At 38.0% G+C, this 13,946-nt stretch overlaps 1 protein-coding gene across 1 annotated transcript in view; it reads right to left on the bottom strand.

Annotated features, from left to right (window-relative positions):
* Positions 1–13,946, bottom strand: part of RALGAPA2 (Ral GTPase activating protein, alpha subunit 2 (catalytic)) — a 182,977-nt gene that overhangs the window by 38,104 nt on the left and 130,927 nt on the right. The window contains exons 24-26 of the mRNA XM_011967606.1: positions 12,852–12,980; positions 4,004–4,132; positions 3,093–3,151 (exon numbers count right to left, since the gene is read on the bottom strand). Of these exons, the coding sequence (XP_011822996.1) occupies positions 3,093–3,151; positions 4,004–4,132; positions 12,852–12,980 (317 nt within the window). The remainder of the gene's footprint in view (positions 1–3,092; positions 3,152–4,003; positions 4,133–12,851; positions 12,981–13,946) is intronic.

Here is a 13,946-nt window from a genome sequence, read left to right as displayed (position 1 = left end):
GATTCAGATGCAGTAGGTGTAGGAAAAAGAAGAAATCAAGGGTTTTCTCTAAATTTCTTAACTGAAAACCTGGGGGAATGGTGGGGCCATGTGGTGAGATGAAATCTGAGGGACAGTCAGCTCGGAGGCGGGGTTCAGCTTGGAGGCAGGGTAGGGGGGTCAGAAGCAGACTCAAGGGTGCAGTTATAGTTGTGTTAAAATATTCAAGTTGAGATGTCAAGTAGGCAGTTTAATATATAAGTCTGAGTATAAAAGGGGCTCAATGAAGAGGCAGATAAATAAATCAGAGGGAAGATGGTATTTAAAGGCTGATCAGAATAAGAGTACCCAGGAAGTCATACAGAGAATAGGCCCAGTCCTAAACCCTGAGTCACTCTAACATTCATCAGAGGTTAGGTAGAGGAGGAAAGGTCAGCAAAGGGGACAGAAAGGAGAAAGTTCAGTGAGGTAGGAGCAAAATCAGGGAATTATGTTCTGAGGAACGCGCACTGTTCAGGAAGAGAGTAACGAGAGACTAACTGCAGGCTTGGTAAGTATGCGTATTCAAATATCTAGTATAACCTCTAAAAGAAGGAAAGGGAGCCTATGATTTAAAAACAATTGAGGTAATAAATAGAATGGAGAAAAATCCAAAAAAAAAAAAGAAGAAGAAAGAAAAACAGGGGATGGGGAAATGAAGGCAAGATAAAGGAGAAATAAAAGAAGTACCTTATTTTTAATTGGATCTTTCTTTCCTATTAAAAATAAAGTATAACATATGATAAAAGAAGTATATCCAAACAGATCAGTAATTATAACAAATGAAAATGAACCTAAAGCTTCAGTTAAAAAATAAAGATCAGATGGGATAAAATTATAAAATCTGGATATATACAGTTTTTGCAAAGATATCTAAAAGAAGAATATAAAAAGGTTAATTAAAAAGAATAGAAAGTATTACTTAAAAGTAACTAAACCAGTGGTCTTTAAGATAAAAAAAAATCCTCCTTAGAAATAAAGAGTCACTAAAAAAATATAAAATATTTGATTCACTGTATAGGACAATTCTAAACTTTTATGCAACTAATCACATAGCCTCAAAATATATAAAGCAAAATTTGACAGTATATAAGGAGAAATACATAAACACACCAAAATAGCAGGAGACTGTAACATTTTTCTTCCAGAAGGTGATCAAGTTGATGAAAAAAAATCAGACAGGATACAGAATATTTGAAGCCCAGGATTAAAAAAATTTAATAAACACAACTAGAACACTATGCCCAACAAAGAACAGGGCATACATTTTTTTCAAGTTTATATGAGATATTGACAAAAACTGACTACCTAGTAGGTCATTAAGCAAATTTCAATAATTTCAGACTGTTGTAAGACATTTTGATCCATAATGCAATTAACTAAGACAGCAGTAACAAAAAGATACCTATAGAATTCAGACAAAGTAGTAACTAGCAATAAACATGTAGTCTTAAATGTTTATAACTGTAAAGGAGAAATTAATATACTAAATATATAACCTTAAAGGTAAGAAAATAATATATAACCTTAAAGGTAAGATTGTAAAGAAAACAAAAGGAAGGATAGAAAACAGCAGAGAGCGGGAAATAAAAGCAAATATACAATAGAGAAGTTGAACAAAGACCAAAGGCTAGTCTTTGAAAAGACTAATAAAATTGACAAATCTTTAGCAAGACTACTTCAGAAAATCAGAGGATACAAAAAACGTGTCAGAGATTTAAAAAGTGGATGTAACCATAGAAGTGAAAGAGATAAAATATAATAGAGATAACTCATATACCAGTATATTTTAAAATTTAGGTGAAATGGGCTAATTCCTAGAAAAGTTTGGTTCATCAATACTGTCAAAAAAGAAAAAAAAAAAAAAGAAGGAGGAAACCTTAATAGTCCTAAAATCACTGAAGAGAATGAGTCAGTGGTTAATCTTCTCATCAAGAAAATATTAGACCTAGGTAGTTTTACCACCAAGGTCTACTAAATACATAAGAATATTAATTCTAATTCTGTAAAAACTCCTTCCAATGAAAGAAAATGAAATAGTACTTAACTCATTTTGTGAGACTTTATAACCTTATAATTAAACCCGATAAGCGAAGGATGGGGAAGGAATATTACAGGCCATCAACATAAAAGCAATTTTCCTGAACAAAATATTAGCCAAACCAGGTCTGGTATCACATAAACCAAGTTGAGGTTATCCAAAAATGCAATGTTAGCTTAATATTTGCAAATTATTATCAGTTTAGCTTCTGGTAACAGCAGACTAGGAAATTTGGACTAACCCATCTACTGAAGATAACCAAAGAAATTATACAAAATACAAGAGAAAAAAACCCTTAAAATCATCAAATAGCTGATAAGGCAGTGAGGAATGATGGGCTGTTGTCTTGGAATGAGGCTACAGAGGGAGCAGAACATGAACCGTTCCTAGGAGGGAGTAAGAGGCTGAGCTGGGCTTCTGGTGACCTTATGGGGTTTGAAATTGAGGATCGGAGACAGGTGTTCCCCTCCATCAGCATTCCCAGCTTTGGTCTTCACCTTGGGAGGAGAGGCAGAAACTTTTTATCACATAAGTGGCTCAGAAGACCTCATGTATCTTGGTCATAGGTTGCTGGCTACCTCAGATGCCTGGCAGAAGCAGCCAAAATGTTTCCAGACACTGCCAAATGTCTCCTGGGGTAAAAGATCGTCACTGGTTGAGAGTCACTACCCTACACATACACCAACTATTTATATTTATATATTTATATTTCTATAAATATTTGGTTTATATTTTCATTTTCTTTCTTCTTGAAAACTAATTAGAGGATACATGATTATATTTGTAATCTTGCTTTTTCTCACACAAAATAGTGTATTATGTATACTCTTCTGCACTTTACAATTTTTACTTAATAATGATACCTTTTTAAATAATCATGCAAAGCATCTTCCTGGCATCATTCTTCCTATACTTTTCAGTCTGTATAAGAGCTATGTGAAAGAATAAGTGTTTTCTTTTGTAACATTAACTACTTACACATAAATGTGTATCTTAAAATTCTAAAATAGTTTACCTCTTATTCAACATTTACCTTGCATATTCATTTGGTTCTTCTGTGGCATTCTTCAGTAAAATATTTATGAGGTAATGCTAAAAACACAAAATTAAGTAAAATAAAAACTTTTTGTCATAGTTGGTTTCCCACATGTTCTGACCATGTTCCAGGCAGCCAGGAACTACTGAAGTTCAACCAGGGAGCTCAGAGAGCTCACCTATGAGTGAGAGCCTGAGGCGAGAAGAACACTGGGCTCGGGGGAGTGGGTGGTGGAGGATGGGGGTCTCCACAGGGCCTCCCTAAGCCATTCAGCCCGTGGGAGTAGAGCGCTTCTGGTATAAAGCAAATGAGACTTCCAGATAGGAAAATCTCGGTTTTCTTTTACTTTAATTGAATTAAATGTTGTACATTGAATTATATACTGTAATTATGTTTTATAGTTTGATTGATTCTGGGATTCTAAAAGCATTTTTGTTTACCTCAAAGTCAGCTGAGGAGAGAACAAATGCTTACTTTTATTCGCCAATAAATAATTTAGAATCTCAAATTATTAGTAGTATTTAATCAGGCCAACAACGTGATTGAGTATTTAGCTTACTTCCATTATTTCTTATAAATTAACTTGATGCACTAATGCAGTTAATTAAGTTAATAAAATTATTACCAAAGGCAATTCACTACATGATTATGATCCCTAGGCCCAATAAACAGGTATAACAAAAAACACCTGCTTTAGCTATAGCTATAAGGTCTAACTGCAATATGCTCTGAATTTAACGTATGTATAGCCCACGAATAGCCTTCTAAAAACACCTACTGAAACATTTAAAAGATACAACAAAATTTCAGGAATACGCAGATTAATATATACTAATGGAAGAGATAAATCATACAGCCAGAATTATAAAAAGTGCTAAACTTGAGATACAGTCAAATGCATTATGTACCTTGACATCTTCAGTTCCTGTAATGGCCTCATTTACTTCTGGCACTGACTGCAGTAAAGGAATCTCCTGGTAGGTATTTGGAAAGCAGACCAGAGAGCCAAGGACAGTGACAGCCTCTGAACGAGGCGCCTGCACATAAGGAAGAGAAGCACACACATTTCTCTTTTTGTAAGTTAGAAACATTAAATAAGCAACGTTTTATTCTTCATCCTAGATAAAAAGTACCAAACTTGGTCGAGTTATTCTCTTCCGGGTGAATATTTAAGCAAAAGAGGTTTGCCTAAACGGAAAAACAAATTTCTAAGGAATGGAAAATATCACTATACTTGGAGGTAAACAAGTGTTGTGGAAACTGATGTGCAGATTCATTCAGAATTAGAAAGCCCAATGACTCTGTCATGACTGTTTACATTGTTTTACTGCTAATGTTCTCAACAAAGCAGGGTAAAGGATATCAACTTAGTATCATTTTGCTGCTAAGAACAATTAAGGAGAATTCACAGAGAAGTAGAGATGGAGGTAACTATCAGAGGGTAGAAAGAGAAGACAAACTATCACATTTCCTGTCTATCACCAAGAACTACTTTATGAAACAACATATGATGAGATACTATATCACTATACCTAGTGAGATACTTTTCTCTTATTTGCCCAGTGTTAGAATTAGGTATATATTTAAAAAGGCACGTCCAGGTGCAGTGGCTCACACCTGTAATCCCAGCACTTTGGGAGGCCGAGGCGGGCGGATCACCTGAGGTCAGGAGTTCAAGACCAGCCTGGCCAACATGGTGAAATCTCATCTCTACTAAAAATACAAAAACTAGCCAGTTAGCCAGGCGTGGTGGTGGGCAGCTGTAATCCCAGCTACTCAGGAGGCTGAGGCAGGAGACTTGCTTGAACCCAGGAGATGGAGGTTGCAGGAGATGGAGGTTGCACCAAATGGTGCCACTGCACTCCAGCGTAGGCAACAGAGTGAGACTCCGTCTCAAAAAAAAGAAAAAAGGCATTTCACTAGATTTCAATTCAGTCAACAGCAGCAGCTGTGGTTAGCCAAGAATAGGGGATTACACAGGTCTGTCATCAGTCTACTTACCTATCTGTCCATCTATCTGTCTACTATTATGTAACAATTAAAACAATGAAAGCTCACATTTAAGGAGTTCTCACTCTGTGGTAGGCACTCTTCTAAGTGCTGTACAGGCATTTCCTCATAAAGTCCCCTCACCAAGCCAATGAAGGAGAGGCTATTGTTTTCATTTTCCAGTGAGAAAACTGACACTCAAAGAAGTTAAGTAGCTTTTCAATGCCATATGGCTCCTAGGTGATCACCCTGGATTTGAACTGAGGCCATCTAGCCCCAGGTCCAGACTGAGCCTATAGTTAAGCACTTAGGCTATAAAATTAGAGAGTTTTACTCTCTCAGAGAGATGAGGCACGGTATGTGAGGTAGGGGAGGAGAGGCAAATAACAGCTATACACAATTCAGTGAAGCACCTGCTAGGAGAGCAACATAGCACGGGAGCCCAGTCCTTCATTTTTTACCTAGCTTGGTTCCCGTAAGTACACAGGTAAATAAAAGGCAATATAAAGCATGGCAGAGCTATTCTATGGGATGAGGCAAGGACTGGTTCTGCTCAGGATGTTTAAGAAACCTAAAACAAACTGCTGCTAAGGGCCACAGAGGGGAGTAGAAATCAGGCAGGCTGGCGGTGGGTGAGGCAGCCAGCTGAGTAGGGAAGAGGCAGGTGCCCATGAGACGGGAGGCTGAAAGGGTCAGAAGCAGTTGTCTCCAAAGTATGTTCCACTAGGGCCACAGCAACTGTGAAAGGGCAAAAACAAAGACTCCCAGGAAAAAGACGTTGCAGAGACATTTGTCTAAGCACAATTAAATAGAAACGTTTAACGTGTTACTGTACGCTGTGAATTTCCAAGTGAAGAAGTGTATTTCCCAAAATTACTTGACTATGAATCTGGCTTTCTTTCTTCCCTTTCCCCCAGAGTATCTGGGGAGATTACTGTTCTGAAGAAGACTTTTTGAAATGCTTGTCCTGAGGTTAGGAGAGAAAAGTCTGGGATGACAACTCAGATGTGTTCAGAGGAACTGAATGCATGCGTCTTTGTGGAGTGCACAGAGAGAGAAGTGATGACAGAGGTCGGAGCCCTGAGGATGTAGAGACAGACAACAGGAAGAATATCATTACCAACCCACAGAAGTCCTCTTTGTGCCCCTCCCATGATAGCCTCCCCTCCCCCAAAGTAACCGCATTCTGCTGTAACACCACAGATTGGTTGTGTCTGGTTTTTCAATTAAATAAATGAAATTGGAGTATATGTTCTTTTGTGTCTGACTTCTTTCATTCATTATGTTATGTAACCGATCCTGTGTTTTCATTGTATATAATAATCCATCTTATGTACACACCATAATTTATCTGTTCTATTGCTGATGGGCATTTGGATTGGCTCTAGGTTTTGGCCGTCACAAATAATGTTGCTGCGCACAAGCTTCTCCTCATCTCTTGGTGACTTGGGCGAGCCATCTGTGCATCTCCCTCCCCTACTGCCTCAGTGGGGCAGACCTACCTAGCAGGGGTACTTCAAACTGGTAATTACCTTGTGCTAACTGAAAATTCTGACTGAGCAAGTATGCTCCAGCCCAAACACCTTTCACCAGTTCCTCTACAATTTTAACCTCAAGTTTAAACAAGAAAGTACTAACACTCAGAGTGTGGTTCCTTCATGTAACTCTTAGATTCACATTCTCATTCATATTCTCTCTTTTTTAAAAAAACATTTTGGAAGGCTACTTTATTAATTTTGTGTTGATCCTTTTTTTCAACTTTACTAAAGTATAATGAATAAAAATTTATATATTTAAAGTATATACAACATAATATTTTGATATACATATACATATACATAGTGAAATGATTACCACAAACAAGTGAATTAATATATCACCTCTTATAGTTAGTTCCTTTATGCGTGAGTTGTGAACATTTAAGATCTACTCTCTTAGAAAATTTCAAGTTTATAATATAGTATTATTAACTATAGTGACCACACTGAGATCTCCAGAACTCATTCATTCGGCATCACTGAAACTTTTGACCACTGAAAAACATCACCCCATCTCCCCCCACCCCAACCACAGCCCCTGGGAACCACCATTCTACTCTCTGCTTCTAGGAGTTGGACTTTTTTAGATTCCACATATAAGTGACACCACACAGTATTTGTCTTTCTGAGTTTGGTTTCTTTCATTTGGAAAAATGGTTCATTCATGCTGTTGCAAACAACAGAATTTCCTTTGTTTTTTGAAGGCTGAATAATATTCCACTGGAGATATGTACATTTCCTTTATCCATTCATCTGTCAATAGACATTTAAGTTGCTTTCATATCTCGGCTATTGTGAATGCTGCTACACTGAACATGAGAGTGCAGATATTTCTTCAACATACTGATTTCAATTCCTTTGGATATATACCCAGAAGTGGGATTGCTGGGTCATATGGTAGTTCTATTTTCAACTTTCTGAGAAACCTCCATACTGTTTTCCATAATGGCTGTACCAATTTACCTTCCCACCGAAAGTGTACAAGGGGATGAAAATGTGTAGAAAAAATGGTATGATTAGCATACCCAGTACCCAGCCATTTACTAACCCAAACACTCATGTGCAATATTTGAAAACAGAATTAAAAAGCAATTCATGGCTGTAACATTTATTCCTACTATCATACCTCAGGCAGATAGTAAAGAAAAATGTATATAATATTATGTAACATTGATATATGTGTTAAGACCAAGCAAATTCGATGCCTTTAAAAGGCTTAAAAGATAAGGCACTCATGTCTCTTTTATTGTAGTTTCAAAGAACATAACACTTTTTTCTTTATTGCAAGCTGGTTTTGTATTTCATCCTTTCTGAATTTTTTGAAGCACATTCCTGGTTTATATTTCAGTACTTTCTTCCCTCCACATTTTCTAGTTTGTGTTTTTCCAGGTTCTGGTTATTTCTTGGTTATTTATTTTCCTACCTTGGCAACACTTTTTTATGTGAATTTGACCTTTACATTTATCTTTATACCATCTTTGATTTGAGTAGTCTCTATTGTGTTGATTCTTTCTTTCCAGCTTTACTAAAGTATAATTAATAAAAATTTATGGGCCGGGCGTGGTGGCTCACGCCTGTAATCCCAGCACTTTGGGAGGCCGAGGTGGGTGGATCACGAGGTCAGGGGTTCAAGACCAGCCTGACCAACATGGTAAAACCCCATCTCTACTAAAAATACAAAAATTAGCTTGGCCTGGTGGCGGGCACCTGTAATCCTAGCTACACAGGAGGCTGAGGCAGGATAATTGCTTGAACCCAGGAGGCGGAGGTTGCAGTGAGCCGAGATTGCGCCACTGCACTCCAGCCTGGGCAAAAGAGTGAGACTCCACCTAAAAAAAAAAATGATATATTTAAAGTATATACAATGTAATATTTTGATATACATATTGTTTTAATATACATATTGATCCCTATCAATAGGTTTTTAACTTGTGTCTTTGGGGATGTGTTGGTTGTGATGTCAAATCTCATCCTAGTTTTTTCTGTCAGAGGCCTCAAATAAGGAAGAATCACTGTTTTGGTAAGTGGTGATCACAGAGGGAATGGAGCAATAAATGGACATTATATATTGCAATCTAGGCAATATATAATGAATTCAAATAAAAGGAGAATTTTTTTTTTTAACGTGTACAAGAGTTCTCTTTCCTCCACATCCTTGCCAACACTTATCTTTTGTCTTTTTGGTGAAAGCCATCCTAACAGGGAGGTAATTATCTCATTGTGATCTTAATTTGCATTTCCCTGGTGATCTTGAGCATTTTTCATATACAGCAGTTCCCTCTTTTTTGAAGGGGATACATTCTAAGACCCCTCAGTGGATGACTGAAACTGTGGATAGTACCAAACCCTATATATACTATTGTTTTTGCAATACATACATATCTTTGAAAAAATTTTAATTTATAAATTAAGCACAGTAAGAGATTAGCAATAACAGCTAATAATGAAATAGAACAATAATAACAATATGACAGCATCACTACTCCTGCGCTTTGGGGCTATTATGTAAAATAAAGATTACCTGAACACAAGGACTGTGATATCACAGCAGTCCACCTGGTAACAGATATGGCCACTAAGTGACTAATGGGTGCGTAGCAGATACCACGTGGATCCACTGGACAAAGCAATGATCCATGTCCCGGACAAGATGGGCCAGGACAGCTCAAGGTTTCATCATGCTACTCAGAATGGTGTGCAATTTAAAACTCTGAATTATTTCTAGAACCTTCCATTTAATATTTTTGGACCACCACTGACTGTGGTAACTGATATCAGAAAGTGAAACTGAGGATAAAATGGGGCTACTGTACTATTAGCCAAATGTATGTCTGTAAGGCTACTTTAAGGGCAATCAGGCAAGAGAAAGAAACAAAGCATATTCAAATAGGAAGAGAGGAAGTCAAATTATCTGTTTGCAGATAACATGATTGTATATTTAGAAAACCCCATCTTCTCAGCCCAAAAACTCCTTAAGCTGATAAGAAACTTCAGCAAAGTCTCAGGATACAAAATCAATGTGCAAAAATCACGAGCATTCCTATACACCAATAATAGACAAGCAGAGAGCCAAATCATGAGTGAACTCCCATTTACAACTGCTACAAAGAGAATAAAACACCTAGGAATACAATTTACAAGGGATGTGAACTGCTCAAGGAAATAAGAGAGGACACAAACAAATGGAAAAACACTCCATGCTCAAGGATTGGAAGAATCAATATCATGAAAATGGCCATACTGCCCAAAGTAATTTATAGATTCAATACTATTCCCATCAAGGTACCATTGACTTTCCTCACAGAATTAGAAAAAACTACTTTAAATTTCATATGGAACCAAAAAAGAGCCCACATAGCCAAGACAATCCTAAGCAAAAAGAACAAAGCTGGAGGCATCACGATACCTGACTTCAAACTCTAGTACAAGGATACAGTAACCAGAACAGCATGGTACTGGTACCAAAACAGACATATAGACCAATGGAACAAAACAGAGGCCTCAGAAATAACACCACACATCTAAAACCATCTGATCTTTGACAAATCTGACAAAAACAAGCAATGGGGAAAGGATTCCCTATTTAATAAATGGTGTTGGGAAAACTGGCTAGCCATATGCAGAAAACTGAAACTGGACTCCTTCCTTACACCTTATACAAAAATTAACTCAAGATGTATTGAAGATTTAAACATAAAACCTAAAACCATAAAAACCCTAGAAAAAAACCTAGGCAATATCATTCAGGACATAGGCATTGGTAAAGACTTCATGACCTAAACACAAAAAGCAACTGCAACAAAAGCCAAAATTGACAAATGGGACCTAATTAAATTAAAGAGCTTCTGCACAGCAAAAGAAACTATCATTAGAGTGAAGAGAAAACCTACAGAATGGGAGAAAAATTTTGCAATCTAACCATCAAAGGCTAATATCCAGAATCTACAAGGAACTTAAAGCATTTTTTTTTTTAGAGGGAGTCGCGCTCTGTCACCCAGGCTGGAGTGCAGTGGCGCGATCTCGGCTCGCTGCAATCTCTGCCTCCCAGGTTCAAGCGATTCTTCTGCCTCAGCCTCCTGAGTATAGCTGGGACTACAGGCGTGTGCCACTACACCCAGCTAATGTTTTTAAATTTTATTAGAGACGGGGTTTCACTGTGTTAACCGGGATGGTCTCAATCTCTTGACCTCATGATCTGCCCGCCTCAGCTTCCTAAAGTGTTGAGATTACAGGCATGAGCTACCGAGCCTGGCAGGAACTTAAACAAATTTATAAGAAAAAAAAAAACAACTCCGTCAGAAAGTTGGTGAAGATTATGAACAGATATTTCTCAAATGAAGACATTTATGTGGCCAACAAACATGAAAAAAAGCTCATCATCACTGGTCATTAGAGAAATGCAAATCAAAAAAACCACAATGAGATACCACCTCACACCAGTTAGAAGCATTAAAAAGTCAGGAGACAATAGGCCGGGCATGGTGGCTCATGCTTGTTATCCCAGCACTTTGGAAGGCCCAGGCGGGTGGATCACGAGGTCAGGAGATCGAGACCATCCTGGCTAACACGGTGAAACCCTGTCTCTACTAAAAATACCAAAACTTAGCTGGGTGTGGTGGAAGGTGCCTGTTGTCCCAGCTACTGGGTGACAGAGCAAGACTCTGTCTCAAAAGAAAAAAAAAAAGTCAGGAAACAATAGATGCTGGAGAGGATGTGGAGAAATAGGAACACTTTTACACTGTTGGTGGGAGTGTAAATTAGGTCAACCATAGTGGAAGACAGTGTGGCGATTCCAGGCTGAACTCAAACTCCTGATCTCAAGTGATTCTCCCACCTCGGCTTCCTGAGTCTCCTATCGCTGTAACTATACTTACGCCACCATGCCTGGCCTCTTCTTCTCTTTTACCTTTCTTCCCTTTTGCTCCTGTCTCTTTTCACTTCTCTTTGTTTTCTAATTTATCTTTATAAGAAAAAGTTAGTGTGTGAAAGCACCAACATGAAATACCAGCTACAGGAAGTATTTTTAAACAGTTTAATTTAAAACCAAGGGCTTGAAGTTTGAATTTACCCTGAAAAGAAGAAATAAGTAAAGTGAAAAAGTAATCACATATCAAACAAGCTTTAGGTTGTTGGATGGCCACACTGATTTCGATACCAATGCTTAGCAAATAGTAAAGCTAATTTTATTTATACCATTTGAAGAGGCAAAAATAACTCTGAATATGTAACAGCTTAAAGAGCACAAATGGAAAAGGTCCTTTCATTTTAAATGTATAACAGTATTCTCTCAAAAAGGCATTAAGATATTGCTTTGGCCATGTGCAGTGGCTCACACCCGTAATCTTAACATTTTAGAGGCTGAGGCAGGAGGATCATTTAAGGCTAGGAGTTTGAGACCAATCCGGGAAACATGGAGGGACTCCAATCTCTACAAAAAATTTAAAAATCAGCCAGGCATGGTGGTGTGTATCTGCAGTCCTAACTACTCAGGAGGCTGAGGTGGGAGGATCACTTGACCTCAGGAGTTTGAGGTTACAGTGATCTAGGCATGATAGCACCACTGCGCTTCAGCCCGGGTGGAGAATGAATGGGACCCTGTCTCTTGAAAAACAACAACAAAAAAAGAAAAGAAAAGAAAAAGATACTGCCTTAGTAGTAGAGGTAAATGTAGAGAGTAAAAATAAATTTTTCTGCAGCCCTTACTGATCATTTAGTCCACTTCCAATTTTTTATTACAAAAATTCTGCCAAAGTATTCTGGCATGTTATTAAGAGAATACAAATTCACTTCTAGTTAAGATTTTAGTGTTCTAACATTTTAAGAAAATATTTTCTATGAGACTTATAATAACCAAGACTTAATTTTAAAAAATCATACTGCTAATGTACATTTTAAAACTATTTTAGACATTTATGTCTGTGCCACCATTTACTGGAAAATGCTAATAATATTCTAAGAGACAAGTCCTGCTTCTGACTGTGTAAATGTGCTGAAATATTAGTGAGGATATGATTTCTCACACTTTGGCCTTTTGATGAAACGCCTTTCCAATACCAGTGTGTCATCTTATCCTACAATTTCACACATCAGCTGCCAGGGTATCTACCCTGAGAGCCCAGTTTCACATTGCACTAATGAGTCAACACCTGTTAAGAGTGGAGAAATCTGAACCTTGTTAGCGATTGTGAAGCCTCTTGGGAGCCGGGATGCTGAGCATTGTCATACTCACCGTCAACATGTCTGTGCTAAGGACCCTGGCAGCGGCTGTGATGAAGTCCCCCACCAGCATTGAGAAGCCAGGAAAACCCAGGGAGAAAAAGCGGGGTGGACAGTGCCTTATGATGGTGTTTAAGATATCCTAAAAGGGAAGATAAGAAAACACAATTGTAATGTTCAAACACAAAATTCCAAAGTAGTGTTTGTAGTGGTACATATGACCACTGTATAATAATCTAAGACAGCACAGATCATAGAAAATTTTCAATGAAAGAGATATTGGAAACTGAGCTACTCCAAGGGTTATTGTACCCATTTTAAAGGTGAGAGATTGGAGACACCAAGTTGTAAGATGAATTATGCAAAATCTAAACCATGACTCTGAGACTAGACATTTCTTCTGTCTTCCATGTAAAGGTAGGCTCCTTGGACAAGCTACAGGAGTAATGAGGTAAATATGCAATTAAAACCCTCAAATATCTATCACTAAAACAAAACATATGTCCTGTCTTTAGCTTTCAATTTGCCACAGTTAAAGCACACGGTTACATTAAAATATCTTAAAGTAGGCAACGAGATGGACAATTTCACTCTTCAGATAGTTTTATGTGTTAAGAAATGGGAATATGCAGAGTGCGAAGGTAATGTTGCAATGAGTGAAATGCTAAGGTCAGGGAATCAGCATGGTTCTGAATATATGTGTGATCTCGGTGCAAGTACAAAGTGCACTAGTGGCCTTTTGCACAGAGTGCAGTGTGAAGAGTATCATCTGCCCTAGACACCTTGTGTTCCTGTGTCTGTGATGGCCTCTCACTGATGGCTGGATGCCCCTCACCTCCGGCTCTGGTCTGAAGCAGATATCTAATTCTTGCCTGTGGCAGATCAGGGGTCCACCACTGGACAGCATTCATGCCATCCATGGCCAGGCCACATCTCTGAAGCCATCTGTGCAAGTGTGTGTGTGTGTGTGTGTGTGTGTGTGTGTGTAACAGGAATTAGTAAGAAAACCACAAATCACAAACTTATGCAGCTGTTGGCCATGTACATTAATCAAAACACACACTGAAGTACAGTCGTGTCACTTTATGACGAGGATACATTCTAAGAA

This window comes from Mandrillus leucophaeus, unplaced genomic scaffold (genome assembly GCF_000951045.1).
Source record: "Mandrillus leucophaeus isolate KB7577 unplaced genomic scaffold, Mleu.le_1.0 Scaffold803, whole genome shotgun sequence".
NCBI classification, from domain to species: domain Eukaryota; kingdom Metazoa; phylum Chordata; class Mammalia; order Primates; family Cercopithecidae; genus Mandrillus; species Mandrillus leucophaeus.
The sequence above is the reverse complement of the archived record's forward strand: the minus strand, read 5'-3'. Positions and strand labels throughout refer to the sequence as shown.